Source organism: Calonectris borealis, chromosome 3 (genome assembly GCF_964195595.1).
Source record: "Calonectris borealis chromosome 3, bCalBor7.hap1.2, whole genome shotgun sequence".
NCBI classification, from domain to species: Eukaryota; Metazoa; Chordata; class Aves; order Procellariiformes; family Procellariidae; genus Calonectris; species Calonectris borealis.
Genome location: NC_134314.1, coordinates 111,378,367 through 111,396,261, shown reverse-complemented (window position 1 = coordinate 111,396,261; position 17,895 = coordinate 111,378,367). Strand labels below are relative to the sequence as shown.

At 45.2% G+C, this 17,895-nt stretch overlaps 1 protein-coding gene across 2 annotated transcripts in view; it reads right to left on the bottom strand.

Annotated features, from left to right (window-relative positions):
• Nucleotides 1–529: 529 nt before the first annotated feature.
• The window catches only part of FOXN2 (forkhead box N2), a 32,307-nt gene continuing 14,941 nt past the window's right edge, over nt 530–17,895 (bottom strand). Inside the window, exons 3-6 of one of the 2 annotated variants that reach the window (XM_075147327.1) lie at nt 10,793–10,917; nt 6,410–6,474; nt 1,935–2,003; nt 530–1,451 (exon numbers count right to left, since the gene is read on the bottom strand). In XM_075147327.1, coding sequence (XP_075003428.1) covers nt 934–1,451; nt 1,935–2,003; nt 6,410–6,474; nt 10,793–10,917 — 777 coding nt within the window. In that variant the 3' untranslated portion in view covers nt 530–933. The remainder of the gene's footprint in view (nt 1,452–1,934; nt 2,004–6,409; nt 6,475–10,792; nt 10,918–17,895) is intronic. The other variant, XM_075147328.1, reaches the window with a different exon arrangement.

Sequence of the window (17,895 nt, the reverse complement as noted above, 5' to 3'; positions counted from 1 at the left end):
CAGGACGACGCAGCTACTACGTATTCAACAGTGCTGGTAAAATGAGGACAACATCAAACTTGGCAAGTGGCAGCTTTCGCTGTTGTCTACATCCAAGGTGCGTGTATGCCTGTGTGCATCTGCATGAAAAGGACATGCACGCCCCCCCCAAGAAAAAGACAATTTGTCTTAAGATGAAAAAAAACCCAACTGTTTTCCTTCAGGAATCTGACCTGCACACAGCAGATTTGGGGGAAGGAGGAAAAAAAACCAAAGAAAACTGCGGGTGGTACCCACCTCAGCTACCCCTTACCCCCACTCTTCCAGGAGGTACTTAGCATCTTGCTGACAGCAGCTCCTGGAGCGCTACGGGTTTTCAGCCGCTGGGTCAGATGGGCTGAAAACTGCAGTCGCTCGGAGCTGCTTCACCAGCGTTTCCACTGGGACCTGTCTCAGAAGAGCGAAGAGAGGTCAGGTGGGAGGAGGCAACCGAGGCCAGGACCCTTTTTTTCCCCCCCTTTCTTTCTTTTTTCTTCTCCTTTTTAATCCTTTACATGGAAGTCAGAGCCCTTAGACAGGGCAAAATTCACCTCTGCAGATGGGGCCAGCAGAGATGTAAATATGAACCGCAATGTGCATCTGAACAAACACATGTCTGGACAAAAAAAAAAAAATCAACTATTAAGAAGAAGAAAAAAAATTAAAAAGCGATCATTAAGAAGTATGCTTTCAGGTTTTCACAAGTCATGCATCTCTTCTAATTTGAGAAGATTAAATAATTTTTTTCTTTTTAGGCAGTGATTTAAAAATAAATGGCTAAATTATAGTTAGCGCCAAAAATAAAAAAGCAATGAGTCCTCTTATGGCTTTGATCTCCCTTGTGAAGGGTAAAAGTAGAAGAGTATTGCCACAATTAAAAAAAATATATGTATATATTCAACACTGACAAACACACTATTTTTTCCTTTGCTTGTGACAGTGGGTCTTTGCAGTACTTATTAAGGAACTCAAGCATGTTTGGATGCCAGCAAGGTGGAGCAGAGACCCCGCTGCTTCTTTCAACTCCTCATCGATTTCTTGACATAACTCCTTGAGTGCTTTGTTGCTAGGCTGACTTTCCTCAGAGGTATCTACACAAGGTTGTGATGCATAGCCGCTGTCTCCAAGAGGATCATCTTCATAGTCAACGTCTGTATCCACTTCGCTGTGGAATCCTTCGCTGCCGTCGCTTCCGTCATGGCTGGTCTTGGAGATAAATTCATACACCTCGTCAAGGGAGGACAAGGAAGACACGCTGGACCTAGATGCGCAGCGCTGGGAACCCATGCTACTGGCACTGTAGTTGTGATCCTCCTTCGGATCGATATTGGTGGCCGCAGAATCATTTTCCTGCAAATTTATGGAACTGGGAGGATTGAACGCGCTGCCATAACTCCTCTTCTTAGGTGTCTTCAGAGGTTGAGGTTTCTCACCTATTAAAAACAAGATTCGTCAGTAAGCCAATACCCCAATGAGATCGCCTGCAAAACGAGCACGCTACAGCTGGCTGACTGCAAAGTAAGCTGAACGTTTAAGAGGCGAACGTTTAAATCTGAGCATTTAAGAGGCGCAATATCTTGTGCACATTTACTGTCACCCACAGAGGACAACGCTCTTCAGCTAATCACAACTAAGAGCTGGAGAGAGAGCGAAGTAGCTAAGAAACTCTTCTCACCATCTAGCACAAAGAGGGCAGGGGAAGAACTTTGCAGAAAAAACAAAATGAAATGGGAAAAAAAAAGGTGGTGGTTCTGTAAAACTCTAATGCTAGCAGAAAAGAATAATCAAACCAGAATTGCTTCTTGACTGCTCTTACTATTTGGAAACCAGACCATACTCATTTCCCGAAACTTTATAGAGAAAACATTTAGCTACTGGGTAGAGAAGAGAAAGAGAGTAATATGGTTTATGCTTACAGTCCAACATCCCTTGTTGAATGGAAGTATTTAACAGCATCATTGCAGTAGCAGCATCAATATCGGATTCTGTGAAGGAGAAGCAGCAAAACGTTAGATCTCAGGTCAGCCTGACAAAATGAGGTCCCTAGAACATACGAGGAATATATATCTGCATATATTGGCCTACAATAAAGAGCAGGGGGCGGAAAAAATGTACAAATTTAGACAGAGCATGACTCTTACACGGTGCAATACGGTTACAGAACAGTCTCACATCTTAACTATGATATTCAAAAGCTGAATTCTCACATTGCACTTACCAAAGCTGAAGCCAAGAATCAGCGACATTAATTAGACATTCATTCGACGATGCTGTTGCTGTACTTATCAACAAGTGGCTTTTGTTTGTACCAGTTGAGAGAGAAAGATTACGCATGTGGCACAGCAAAGCGTCTCAGCAGCCTCAGACCCTGGTTATGTGAATGCGCAAGGCTGAGGAACGAACGCGCCCGTTAACGCAGCACTAATTCAGCACACCTCTCTCCTCCAGCAGTATTTTTCACACTAACAACAAGTCAAACGGAAGAAATCAAGAAGACGAAGGAGGAAAGGGCACTGAACTGCTCGATCTGGAAAGCAAGGGGATCTAAATAATAAATAGGCACTTTAAAAGGGTCAGGTGAACTGCGGCGCTTTTAGCTACAGCGACAAGCGCTGCTGTAAAACCCATCCTTTGCCGCACGGAGCGGATCGCTCTCATCTCAAAAAGGGCACCTTGAGGATGTTACGGCAAGGAGTGACATTTCTAACCAGAATGCGGTGAAAAGGAAAAGAAACAAGCACGCCTTTCCCGCTCATTTCAGGACACGCTCATGCACTTTAAAAAAGAGGAAATCCAAGGTTTTCCTTTGCTCACTTCAGCTATGGATGATGGAGAGACAGGCTATATATTCCTCTCCTTATACAGGAGAGAAATATGTAAGGCTATATATATATGGTGGACTAACCAGGCAAAAGAGGAGCAAAGAGACAGTGAGCTCTCACAAGAACCTTGGTGTCTCAGAGCAGAAGACCGTATCCGAGGTGTACATATGTATGTATGTACATATGAGCCATGAGTGGAGAAGCGGGGCTGGAAGACAACGCGTGGAAGGCGCCGGCAGCGCAGAACGGGCTCTCAGTCCTGTTGAACTGGAACCGGGGTGGGAATTGCCAAAGTGAAACATCAGCCATGTCATTTTTGATGGCATTTCTTCCTCCCCCCGGCCCCCATCATATGCATTAACTACGTTACTGAATTTGAGGGGAAGGTTAGTATTGGGAGGGGGACTGCAGAATTGTCAGTTTGGCTTCCTTATCTTATATAATTGTCCCTAACTTAATCTTGGTTAAGGAGAAATTTGAAGAAGATGACGTTGCCTTGGGAATGTTATACCAACATGGAAAGGGGACTGAGCGGCTGTTTCCAACGCAGGTTATAAAACACACACATTCCCCACCTTGTTTTCACTTTCTATCATTTTAAAACCAGCATACTTAAGGTCTATCCTGTTGCACTCATGAGATTATTTTATTTTATTCCGTTTTGTCTTTTTTTGGCAGCAACAGAGCCCCTGAATTTACAAGTCATATGTATCCAACTGACAAGAAATAAAAAAAAAAGCATGAAGAGTTACTTTCCTCTACTACCATAATCAGAAAGTGAAATATTCCCATTCCTTACTTGCTATCATAGACATTTCATTTTAACATACCATGTTGGTATAAAAGCACCACCTTGTTAAAATGACAAGCCATCGGAGGCATTAATGCAACTCAGAATTGCTACCTGCGAATAGCGTTTCTGCATGTTAGTACCCCCAAAGAGGACAGACAATTCTGCAGCGACTTCTTAGCAGTGCTCTGCGTCACCGTTAACGTGCTTTGGCTTCACTTGCGATCGCTCTCCTCGATAGAGCAGCATTTCCCAAATTTATGCTTCCCCAGCAGAATGGCTGAGGAAGCGCCTTATTACAAGGAATTCTTTCACATGCACAACAGCTGCCCTATACGACCCCGGGAACGTTAACGGCTTTCCTCTAATGCCAGGGAGATGCTGAACAGGTTCACCGAGATGCAGAAATTACATGAGATCAGATATATGTCATCATTTTGGCACCTCCGGTGTAGCAAACTGGGACAGTTGGCATCAGACTGGCAATCTCCAAACCTGTCACAGGACACACCAGCAAAATCATTAAGAGGAGGGGGATTTCTTGTATTCTCTAACAAGCCCTGAGAATCCCGGGTCTTCCCAAGGAAACATATTCCTCCTGCAGTCCTGCGGGCAGAGGGGATCCAGCAGCCCTGCAGCAGCCAGCCAAGGAGGCTTCCTTGCCACCAGGCTACCACCATAAAACCTCCGTCTGGATGCGCGGTAGTTATCAATCTGTGGACCAGGCAGCTGCTCAGTCTTTAAAAAACCTTGGCTTTGCCGCCTAACCAATGTTTCTGGTTTGTAGGCGAAAACGAAAAGCAACCTTCTCACCTCAACAGCCCACCGCGCTAGCAAAACCAGAGAGCTGGATGTCTGCTATGCTGCTGAAGTCCTACTTCGTCGGTGGTCTTTTACTATCCTTTTGAAAGAGCTTTAGCAATACTCCTCTACAACAAATTAACACATGCTCGCTTTTTCTTGGGATCAGCCCTTTAAAAAATGAGCATGATTCACTTTTCAGCACTTTTTAAAAAATTACTATTCTTGATGAGGATAAGCCTTCAGTGGATTAAGCTTTATTACTGAGGTACAAGACCCGTGCTCAACAGGCTCTAAAAAAATGCTGCAATATCCCAGCATGCTGTCTAGCTCCCTCCTGGTACCAAGGCCCACTAAAATGTTTTAAAATGAAGAAAACTTTTTAAAAAGTACATATGGGAAAATGAAGTAACCATCTTCTGTTCAACAGCTGTTGCTACTTCTATTTGCATTTGACTGTTGATGAAAAACAGATTTCCAGCTTAAATTCACTTTGTGGTTTTTTTTTTTAAATCTGAATCTGGCTGGCTGTTTTTCACTGAGGAAAGCAAAAGTAGAAACCCCTAGGACAGAACCAAGGCCAAGTCCTTGTTACTCTAATGCTCGTTAAAACCTGTAGATATATCCCAGCAGGCTGAGGAAGGGGACACCAGAAAGACAAGCAATGTTGCACTTCAGCAGGGATTCCCTGAAAATAAACAGCAAAAAAAAAAAAAACCCAAACCCTGCGTTCTTTCTCGGTAGTAATACCACTTTGGGTTGGTCTGTGAGCGCAAGCGTAGCTATGCCAAGACCCCCTGCTCAGCCTGCACGCTGCCGCCGGTGCCTATCTGACCCCGCGGGCAGGTTTGCAAGTGCCGACAGCGGACAACCAGGAGGGACGGGCACCTTCCGAAACATCACCTACAGACAACTACGTTTAACTTGCTATACGGGGAAATGGGTTGTGCTACCGAGTTCCTGCCATGGCTAGAAGAGATCACTCATCCACAGTAATATCCTGAGCATGACTCGCTCCAATCCAATCTTTCTCCACCAAGTTTTGGTGACTACGGTTAAAATAACATTTATACAACATAAAAGCTTTTGGTTGTGGACATGACTTGTTTTCTCCTCCACCTACTTCATTACTTGTGCAGGAAACACAGAGGGATATAAACTTGGTTGAGGAGCAGCACTGCAGCCTACGGTATCAAGACCTGTATTCAGAGTCTATATATTAAACCCATCCTATTCCTCTCTCCCAAGAGTTAAAATGAACATTTTGCAATTTTTAAGGTGATACCTTAAACTAAAGAGACATCATGAAGCTATTCTGTTAACTGGGTCAATATCCAGAACTTAAGTCTTTCTGCATGGCAATAACACCAGCTTGTGCCCAACTTTTTGGCAAGTGAGTGAAAAGTACCATACAGCTGTGAAATGCTCCTCTGAATTATTCCACATTCCCCTGCAAATCCCGTCATGCTCTCCCAGCCACCTCTATCAAACAACCAACTTTAAGGCACTTTTATGGCCACATCCCACAAATTTTAAACATTAAAATTTTATACATTAAAAATTTTTATACACTAAAAATATGCATTTTTATACATTAAAAATTTTATACATTAAAATTTGTTGCCTTCTATTCTCAGTTCTTGGTCACCAATAAAACTACTGTAGAGATATGTAGCTTTCAGACTGGTTTTCTACTGAACTATTCGTTCTTCAAGTAGGTCGTATTTGGGAGTGATGTGTCTGCTAAACACCTTGCTGGCAGAACAAGACGACTCCTATTACAACTTGAGATTCACCTTATGGATTTAAACTTAATACACACGTGGCTAACATAATAAGCATGCTATGATACTACATCAGGTTTTTTCGTAATCCAGCGGACCCTTCAGAGCAGCTCCGTACACAACATCAGCTGGGCTTCAGTACATGCTTGCGACTCAAAACAGGGGAGTGGAATGGAAGAAAATTAAATGTTTACCTTTGAGAGATCGACCATGATTCTGCTGAAGGACTGAAGTCAGGTAGTGAGGGGACGCTGACCTACTGAAAAGAAATTAAACAGGTCAAAGCCAAGCCCTAATTAGCCAAATGATTTGTACAAAGTATAGTAGGCACAATACTATGATCGGAGAAAGGTAAAGACAAAACCAACCCAATCACCACAGTTTGGTGGGCAAGCAATTTCTATTGCCCTCAGTAGATGGCTTGACACATTGATTGATGGTTTATGTAGCACGATTAAGCGATCATCAGCATTTGGAAAACACCCCCAAACTCAAGCAAAAGTCTTGTTGGCAAGAGATGCTAATTTCTACAGATTTTATGTACCTGCCTAAAGGCTGGATTTTAAACAAAGATAGGTATTTTTCAGTAAGTAAAACCTACATTTGAACAAAACATTCGCTTATACAGGGATGCTTAGAGCCCAGGAGCGACAGAATGGATACGGACCAGTGTGTCCGTCTGCTCTTCAAAACGGTGGTGGGAGATTAACAAAAATGAAAGGTAGCATCATGCAAAAAGCCAGGGAAGAACCAAACCCAAACAAGTTATCTGCTGATTTTAAAGTTATCAGAAGCTGGGCCATTTTGGTGATGCTGTCTGCTTTTCTGCATTATCAGACCAGCTTTGCACCAGAATAAAGGGCAAGTTAAAGCTTTCACATGGTTTTCTGCTACACACCCAGCCCTCATTATGTGCTTCAATATAAAGGTACTAGCAAACAGAAATAAATACAACAGAAATAGTACACAACTATTAAAACTGCATGAAACACAGCAATGTGCCATCTTTTATAGTATCGCTAGAAGAATTCAAAGGGTGATGAGTAGAATTTTCAAGCCCAACCTGTAACAGCAACCTCACAGGATTAATGGGGTGACTTCTATCATTAAGGTGTGTTTACCTTCTATATGTATCATATTTATAGGCAGCTCTATTTTCCAAAATAAGACACAGCCACAAATCCCCGCCAAAAATCACACAGCTTCTAAGTGCCTTTTTTTTTTTTTTTTAAAATTACTGGTCTAGATCATTAATTAAAACCCAAACAATTATTTCCATTTTTAAAATACCTTTTTAAAACTAAAATCTTTAGTCTTTAAGTTGAATTTTGAACAAAATGTTTTTCACCGGTCACTGGCCGGTGCTGTGGCTGCACACATCTTAACATCCCTGAGATCGGCTACTCTGCACCGCTGTGTATGAGGGATGCCCGTTTAATACTCTCGCTGCTCCGACTTGCCATCACAGTATCCAAACTCAGCCGGCCATTAGCTCCAAAGGTTAGCACAGCGCAGACTGCTAATGGCAAGGAGAAGATGCAAAAAAATCGAAGCAAGGTGGCTTGAAATGCATCATCCGAGCTACGTAAGGAGCTCTTGCAGCACTGCAGCCTGCCTGGCGCTGGTAACCAAAGCTACTGAAAAGGAGAGTAATATTTAAGCATCTTCCAATGTGGTAACCGATGGGGGAAAGATCAGCGCAGTCGAACACAAACATGTGCAAAACTCGAGTTCACTGTCTGGTATGTTTTCTTGTGGGGGTGATGGAGTGCAAAGGGAACAGATCCAAAAATGGGGGGAAAAAATTAAAAATAATTTAAAAAAAAAAAAAAGTCACACGGAAAGCAGTGGACCCACCCCAACATGGCTGGCTCTGCAGTCTGCAGGTAAATTGTACAAAGAGATGTTAAACATCTTCATCCTTTTGTCTGAGCTCAGATCCTTCAAGAATCAAATCCACATAGAGCTTTCCTGCAGCAAATTAATGCTTAGTATTGATTAAGACAAGCTATGCATATGCGTAAGGTATTTGCAAGATGAGGTCCCTGGCCGTCCCCGGAGCCCAGGGATGTAACACGTGTAGTACTAGAAACAGAACGCAGCTAGTGGCCTTGCACCGACTTGTTGAACAAGCTGTGCAGGAATAAAATGCACCAGTGATGCCAATCATCAATGATAATACAAGCTTCAGTTTAACTAGACACAGATTACAGTTTTGGAAAGCTTCTGCTCAAAGTAACACCTTAAATTTTATTTTAAAATGCCGCTGAATGATAGGTATATTCCCCGCTAACACACCGTAAAATAATTACGAACACAAGCCCTCCCACAGAAAAATTCAGAGACTCTCGCAGTCAAATTCGAGCATCACCCTATAGTTAAATTTGGGCAGTGCTCCCAGCCTCTCTCCAGCTGGACCTCTGGGCTTTCTCTTTCTCTCCACACACAAGGCAGCCCCTTGGGGGCCCCTCCCCAAAATAAAGCCAGAATTTAAATCTAACACAAGAGGTTTTAAACATGGAAGGGAAAAATATAAATCTGTTTTTTCTGTGCATGAATGAAAGTCCTACAAATGTTTTTTATTATTAAAGGAAAATAAACCAGCTTTCATTAGGAAGAAGTCGTTTGTCTTAAAATGCTGTTTTTATTTTGTTGTTGTTATATATATAAGCACTGCAAAATCCTTCATGTATTCAAGTCAGTGGGAATTTTGCCATGTGGCTTCATTAGGACCAGGATTTCCTTGTAATTGTGATTGTTGGCAAGTGTGACTAGTCCTTCAGTGAAGGAAAAAAGTTACCAAAACCAACAGCTTCAAATCAAAGTCCTGATCTTGCAAGTACTTTAGCGTTCAGATAAAACCTCTCCTTCCCTACACCTAATTTCAGTACGTTGTATTTATACAAGCTAGGTGAATCATACCTCAATGCTTGTAGCGTTGGACTAATCTTGAAGACCTTGGAGATATTAAAAGCTTAACTGGTCAAGGCTCTGAACGACCTGCCCTAGGCTGAGTCTGTCTTGATCCTCTGCTCCTCTGGCTGGACAAACAACATCCAGAGGTCCCTTCCCATCCGTATTACTCTCTAAATTTTAAAGTTTGACCATGTTAACATAGACACGGTGTTAACAAAGCTTTCAAAGCCCAAACCTTCACTCGAGTTGTACTGAAAAACAGAAGTCCATGCCCTTACATAGAAACATTAATGCCTGTAGAAACATTAATGTAAAAACATTATCATCTAGAATCCAATTACAGTAGTTTCAACAACCTTTGTTCCCATAAAAGAAAGCCTGACAATACCATCAGCCATCTCATACTTTCCAATTTGACTATTTTGTGATACTTAAATGCTTCAGGGTTATTTTAGTAATGCTCCTGTTCCAGCAGAAAGCTGGAAAACGGGACACTTCTGCCTGGCTCATCCAAACCCAAGATGACCCTTTACGGTTCAAGACGTCTGGAAGGTCAGAGACCACTGTTAGATCTTGTAGGTTACAAGCCCAACTGGAAGAGCCCATGGCACACAGATCTTCAGCTGCTGCCAGACAGCTAAGGCTTGCACGGGGGTGCCAGCTCCCAGGGTCAGCGTCCTGTTGGACCCTTAGAAATGTCTGCTCAATGTTATCAGTTTTACATCCTGCTCCATAATCCCAGTTCCTCCTGTTTGTTAAGGAAACTCCTCACAGTAAGGTGAAGGCATAGGGCAATGTACAGAGACCTTAATTATCTCTTATCTCACTCAAATTCTTTGCTGAACTAGATAAACCGGCCACATGCCTACCTAAGAACTGAGCTCACCGACAGCAACGCATTCCTCTCTGCTTTCGGTCCTCCTCCTCTCCTCCCTCCGTCTACAGGCTGACCCAGCTGCTGCTCTTCCTCTACTGACAACACATGACCTTGACTTCAAATTCTCCAAAATCTATTGCCTAATCTTAAAATGTGTCGGATGAGGAAGCCCTGATTTCAGAAGTCTTGCATGCTCCACCTCAGAGTATGTTTATGGTAAAAGCTGTTCTTCCCATCCCTGCTGCAAAATGCTTTTAACAGCCTCGGAGAAAAACACCCCTCTCTTAGACCAGTCTCTCTAAGCACTTCAGACTGTAGAAAAGTTGATTGTTTTTGACAACAGCACGGAACATATACATTTTATAACCAGACGGCTGACTTACAGGAGAAGACACGCACCTCCTTCCAAGCTAACAGCATCAGGCACCCTAGATCAGTCCCGGTGAACTGTGCTTGAAGGAGGATCTTGCTCCAGTTCCTGGGACTGCCTGCCCTCCAGAGAAATGGGGCTCACCAGTAAGCACCCAGCACAGCCCCGACCTTCTTCTTTCGAACTCTCCCACAGTTAGGAAGACGATGGAGACACGAACCCCAGATCTGCTATCTAGGAAGCCTGAGCTCATTACATCTCCCCGCCTCGTCTAGCCGGTCTCACCTAAGCCCCACTCAAATTCTTCTCTTGGGTGGCAGCCGGCAACAACGCGTCAGCATCCGCATGGGCATTTCCTCTGCTAGGTGGAGTGAGGCAACCGCGCGCCGCGCTCGGATGAGAAAATTCACCTACCTTGGTGGTGATGCCGGCGGAGTGTAAAATGCAAGTGCTGAGGGAAAAGGCTGCTTTTTCAGTGCTTGGACAAGATTAGGTTTATATTCTGGGTCCACGCACCATAACGAACCTTTTCCATTCACCTGCAAGAAAGAAGTACCGTAAATTAGAAAATCCAGGGACCAGCGTGTTACAGTCATTTCTAATTTAATATTCCCAAGACGCAGCAAAATGCGATGATGTAGGCATCCATCGCTGTACGGCTGATGTACATCACCTGCGTGAAAAGTGGATGCTCCTAAACCAAGCGTGCAGTCCCGAGACCCTCGTTATATGGTATGGAAACACCCGTCTTGCAGCTTGGGACAGCATCTCCAAAGCCCCATTTCCATTCGTGTTCGTCCACTGAAAGCTGTAAACCTTATTTAAACACTTGGTAAATACAGCTGTGAGTTTAAGGATCTGTCCAGGCCTCAGTGAATTGATCAGCAGTCTTTTGATTAACAGGTTGCTAAGTAAGAAACCAAAGCACCTTTCCCTTCGCTTAGATATGGCCGCATACTAATTTAACTTTACACCACCCTGTCAAAGCAACTTGCCGGATGCCCAGCTACAAAATAGATTGTTTCCACTTTTTCAAAACCTTAAAAACCTTATTAATGTATTTCTGATGCACCTAACAATGTAAGCACCACTGTGCTAGTCATTCTCGATATTAAATTTGATATGCCGAAAGTGAAGCAAGATAAAGCACCTCCTGCTCCTCTCAAGGGTTTCTTCATATATTTACTATATAAAGAAAAAAACCTGTTTTTCGAGCCTGCTAGTTCTCACAACATAAAGAGGAAAATTGAAGAGGAAAAGTTGAAACAATTCTATAATCACTGACCTGATAGATCAGCTAACAGCTCCACAGGTAGCGGCGCCTCGTGTTTTGGGGGAAAACAGATGTTACAGGGGTGGTCATGCACATGGCAGAGGGATGGGGCAGCTCTACTCCTGAACGGGAAGATCCTTCTGTAGGATTTTGGGGGGAAAAGTCTCAGAGCAAAAACCCAAGCTTCGTGGAGCACCTCCTGCGAGCCCACAGAGGCCAGCTGGCCGCCTCCTGCCACTATCAAGGGGGTATTAATACCATTTTATGGATGGATACTCCACTATCAAGGGGGTATTAATACCATTTTATGGATGGATACTCCGCGACTTATTTAAGACTGAAAAGGACCGCCAAAGGTGGTCCTATCTGAGTTACGGGACTTTTCCTGAAAAGAGGAAATATTTTGCTATCAATAGTGAAAAATCAAATCAGGGAGAGCTCCAGCTGAGAAACAGAGAGATGCTGCTCTGTAATTTTAGTTGAAGCCACTGCCTTTCATAAACATCTCTGAGCTGCAGCATGTCTCAGAGTTATTTATTTTTTTAACCCGAATCTTTCCTATACTTATCTTCTCATGCGAAAACTGAGCACAGCCTGTAAGATACGTATCAAGAAGCTTCCTTTTAATTAAACAGCCGATTCCATCACCGTGGTGACTGGCAGGATGCTTTAGCCGGCTAGGTACTAATGGAGGGTATCCTCCCAACTGGCTCCATCCATCATCTCAATGACAGACTAATGCCCTGAGCCCTTCCCTACACCTCTCCTGGAGCCGGACCCTTTCCCTGGCCAGCCAGCCGGCTCATTACTTTTCCCCTGTAAAAGACCCTGCCTAACTCAGGCTTGTTTTCCCCCTCTCCGGTAGCTTTGAGGCTCTCACCCTCGGGGAGCAGCAGGAACTCCCCCAAACAGCACTATTTTATCTGCTAGGTGAGCACTTCCACTTGACACCTCGTTCAGTTCAGCTGTGGGCTGCAGCCAGAATGGGCTTAGTTCCCCTCTTTCATCTTCCCAGCCACTTACTCCCACCAGCTTGCTGCCCTGATAATGTAACACAGGGATTTTGGGTGGGTATTGCAGCATCCAGCTGAACCGGGGCACACCCCGAAGCCATGCAGACACTCAGTCCAGTGCAAGAGGCGATAAACAGGGTGACTTCTTCTTTGGGTAGTAAGATTGGGTTAGGTGTTAAGCAAAATCACACTTCCACTGACCATTATTGGTACTAAAAGCAGACATTGAGCAAGAGATGATGCCCATGGGGCTGCTCCTGTGCGCCGCTGCACTCGCATCTGCTGCTTAGCAAAGACACACGGTGGAAAGCCAACACAGGTCTGAAGTTAGGGCCACGCTTTAGGGGAAAACCGTGCACAACTGGAACTGAAAACCCCATCAAACACAGATACACCCAGCTTTAAAACAAAACAGCAGCCTAACCACAGCAACAAAAGACGACTGTGCCATTTCTTCTAGCAAAGACAAAGCCTGGGCAATCCAAAATGCTAAACCGCCTTTGGAGGTTACTATTTCACGTCGACAGTGGGGCAACTGTTGATGTGTTAGCTTGTCCTGGTTTCAGCTGGGATAGAGTTAATTTTCTTTCTGGTAGCTGGTGTGGTGCTGTGTTTTGGGTTTGGTATGAGAGGAATGTTGATAGCACACTGATGTTTCAGTTGTTGCTAAGTAGTGCTTTTCCCCAGTCAAGGACTTTTCAGCTTCCCATGCTCTGCCAGGTACCCAAGAAGCTGGGAGGGAGCATAGCCAGGACAGCTGACCCAACTGGCCAATGGGGTATTCCATAACATATGACGTCATGTTCAGTATATAAACTAGGAGGCGTGGTCCAGGAAGGGGGGATCATGGCTTGGAGGCTGGCTGGGCATCGGTCGGTGGGTGGTGAGCAGTTGCATCATGCATCACTTGCTTTGTACATTCTATTATTACTGTTGTTATTATCATTACTACTACTGTTTTACTTTATTATATTTCAATTACTGAACTGTTTTTATCTCAACCCACAAGTTTTCTCACTTTTACGCTCCCGATTCTCTCCTCCATCCCACCGGAGTGGGGAGTGAGCGAGCGGCTGTGTGGTGTTCAGTTGCTGGCTGGGGTTAAACCACACCATAGCTGAAATGTAGATATAACTGTTATTTACCATCTACTGAAACGTCCCTCCAGAGCAACCACCAGACTGTTTTGACTCTCCATCTCAAAATGAGCGGGCAGTTAAATTGTTCTGAGATGATTTTTTTGGTCTGTCTATCATCTCTTCTGCATCTTTCTAACATTTCTTATTTGACTTGCAGGATTTTATCTAGCCAAATGAAGAAAATTGGGAAGGAGAATAATTCCTGCATTTTGAAGCGTTGGACTATTTCATAACAACAGCAAGTTTCCAGTCCCCAGCATTTTGGGGCTTGATTACAGCAACATGGGTCGGAAACAAGATGCCCCCCACAGTGCAGCCTTGTCCTTTACCTTTACCACCACCCTACCATGGTCCCTCCTCTGCTAGCAGTGAAGTATGACCACTGAGTATGACCAGACCAGTGAGGAACTGAAGTGGAGCAACTCAGCCGGCACCGGTGGCTCGGGCTCCCCGCGCTGAAGAAAGCCCTCCATGAGCTTCAGCCCCGGGGAGCAGCCCCAGCTCCATCGGGTATGGGCAGTTCTCACCAGTTGCTTCCACTTGAGGTAGGTGAACCACTGGAAAATACTGTGTGCGTGCATGGAGGTGTATTGGATATTCACCAAGAGGTTTATCAGATAACAGACATCTCTCTCCTATCTCTACAGGCTTATAGGTGGGACCTGCTTTTTGCTCGAATATCTGAATAGCCACACAGATTGTTTACCACCACCTCCTGTCAAAGAAAAAAAGACAAACCCTAAAAGAAGAAAAAAAACCTAAAACGCATATCTAGCAAGAAGAAGAAAGGGAGATCTCCTGGAAGATATTCAAGCCCTGTCCCCCCTGACCTCCAGAGGAGACAGTGGCGGGGCCACATCCACGTCAGCAGTGGAATGCCAAACTGATGCTTGACGCGGATGCCACTCCTGCCTCCTCGCGCCTTTTCTCCCCCGTGGTATCGATTAATAAAAAATCCCCAAACCCACAATTGTAAAAACAAGTCTAGCAAAAAGCAGGGAGACTCTTCAGGGCTTCCAACTCCAAACTGCTTCTCACTTCAGGACCCCCCGTGCTGTATATCAGACATGCTCCCTCAAATAAAGCAATATCCCTCTGTAGACCTCTCTCCCCCTGACCCCAAGGCTGTGTGACAGTACTTAAGATGCAAAGAGCATTAGCAATATCTTCTGAGGATCGCTAGCCCGCAATCACGCCTCCACATCTTCAGGGGCACCAGGGCCACAGCAGATAGGCTGGAAGGCAAGCAGGTGTCCCAGGGACCAGCTCCAGCATTGTCCCCTCGCTTTCCAGCTCCCAGCCACCAGAGAACCACTGAAACCTCGTCTGTCTGGATGACTCTGGACATGAGCTCAGCTGCAGCTCTACTAAGAAAGGGTATTTCAGCTCCTAAGTCTATCGCCTGGGTAAACCTTGACAAACCACTTAGATACAGCGGCATCACAATATATGCATACAGAAAGGGTAACGTATATTTTAGCAGAGATTTGACGTACATACATCCTCTTTCCATGGCATGAGAAGTTCTTCCTCTCGACTGCCGTGCTGGCTCATAAGACCTCTCAAAGCAGTTACTTTCCCTTCGGCGCCCTTCAACTCATTAAAAGAAAATCATAGCGTACAGTATTTTTCAGCGATCCAAGCAAGGACAGCCTTCCCTCAATCTCTGCTGAATGCCATCCTAGACTCTCGAACGCTTGCAGCCTGCTGCGACAGGCAAGGTAAAGGTATTTAGCTGGTTGATACGAATATACGTGCAAACAGAACGACCACCCACAGCTACGTCTGCAGCACGACGTGGCGCAGCTCGGTGGAAATAGCTCTGCGGAGTGAGGGAGTTGGTGCTGGGGGATCACCTGCACATGCCTTGGAGGTTTTTTTTTTTTTTACTCCAGATCTGCTACAGCAGATCTCGTGGACAACGCCTGGGAGCTGTCAGGGCACAGCACGCACGCTCCTGCAGCACCTCTTCCAGGTTAGCACCAGCCAAAATGAATCCAGCTCATGTGTCCCGAAATGGCCCTGCAGTGCCAGCTCACGTGGGTAAGTGGGGGAAAAATCAGGAGATTCACTTCGAAACATGAAGTCCAAACCAGAATATTAGCGTTACTGCAAACACGAGGACGGACTCTTCCTACTTTTGCTGCCAGACCTCCAAGAGATGATTTCGTAGCTGACGGCTGGCAGCAATAGCCAAGGAGGTGTGGGAAAGCAGCCTGCCCTGGGACGTGGGGGCACAGACCCTCCCCTCCTGTCAGACATTTACACTCCTCCAATACGAGAGCCCAGATTCATTTGAAAGGCTTCAAAACCCTTCTTACCCTGACGTGACAAAATAAAACATGCTCCGCATGTAACATGCCATAGGCACCTCTGCTTCCACGGGCACTCGGCATAGAAGAAAGCTGACTGCGTGCTCCCTGACTAATGGCATCCCTTAAGATGCCATTAACAAAGAAAAAATGGAAGAAAACACAAAATTATCTTGCCCTCTCAGAGAAGCACCCAGAGGCATTGCTAGCGCATGCTTACAGGCAACGCAATCAGCAAGTCAAGCTTGCAAGCTACGGCCGCTCGCTGCAAGAGGTGACACCTGAGGAGCTCATCCGAAGGGGTCTGCAGCATTCCCGTCATCTGCCAGATCAACCCCCGTGGAGTCTGCACGCGCCACCGACTTATTTTGCTGGAAGAATTTGGAGCAGTATGCTCATCTCGTCCTTTTCTAAGCAGGGCAGAGGGTAAAGATTTCACTACTGTGTGTTGGAAATGGGGAAGCTCCAGCAAAGTTTCAGGAGGGGCTTTTTTGGGGTTTTTTTTTTTTTTTTGGTAAATGCAGTTTCTGTTCTTAAGAATGAGAAAGTTGTGCAGTCTCTAGAGCCTTGGGAAAACGCTGACAGAGCACATCAGCATCACCTTACTGGTAGTGGTGGTACCGACTCCACGTTTTGTTTTTCCTACTAGAGGTAGGAAGCAAGCCAGCCTTTGGCTTTCCTTCAGCCACCCCAAGCCCAGCAATACTGGTGGAGTCACCAGGGTAAGCAGAGGACCAGGCAGTCTCAAGCTCCTGCCACCCACGTGCCAAGACACAAGGTTTGACTGGTAACTCCTAACCGGCGAGGGTTTCCAGGCTGGAAACGGCTCAGCTTTAAAGGGCAGATTCACAGACAGCAGGAACTCGTACACCGATTTAGGAGATTTCCCTTCTCTGCCCCAATTCTTTCGAAACTCACGTCTCCCTTCCCGGACAGAGCCACCCAGTCCTTTAAGGGCACCTTTGCCATCTGCGGCAGCGTGCGGTCGCGGCTCAGGTCCGCGTCCTTCGCACAGGCACAGGTTGCAGCATCGCAGTTACTCCATTACAGCACCTGCAGCCACAGTAAAAGCCCGTCCTAACACTCGGCAGGACTCAGCTATGGGGGACTTTACAGCAGTAAAAAGTCTTTTTTTTTTCAGGGCAAAGCAGCTGCTCGGGAAAACAACACCCTAACAATTTAATGTAAAAGCAGGCATATTGAGAAGTGGTGACGTTCACTCCTACCAGTACAAGGCAGTCCTTCCCGATGCCCACTCAGCTCCAGGGCCTCTACCTACAGCGAGAGGCTGTCAAGCACGGCAGGCATTGCATGCGTTTCTGATAACAAGCCTGTTACCACTTAGGCTGACCTCCAAGCACGCGGGTCCGGGATTTGTTTGTTGACTTTTGGTATGTGGTTTGTTGGTTTGTTTAAGTCAGAGCTGGCTCTTTGAGGAATGGGATGGGAAATGAGAGAGATGGAGGAAGGAAGGCACTAGTAAAATCACACAAATCAGAAGAAGGAGGAATTTGTACAGAAAAGAGTATCCTTGACTTTAAGAAGTGAAGCTTGTGTCACACTGATATGTTATGACAGACGTTAAAGAAATACAGTATGTTAAATGCAGGAATGAAGATGGTTATTCAAAAGCTAGAGCTGTGCTAAGTGTAAGAGAAGATCACAGGTGAAAAAGTCAATTTGATATTCAAGACAGCTTTCAGACTGAGAAACACCCATCCACGTACATACAGCGTGCCTGCAAGCAAGGGTGCCCTGCACCCAAACGGGCAACACCCGT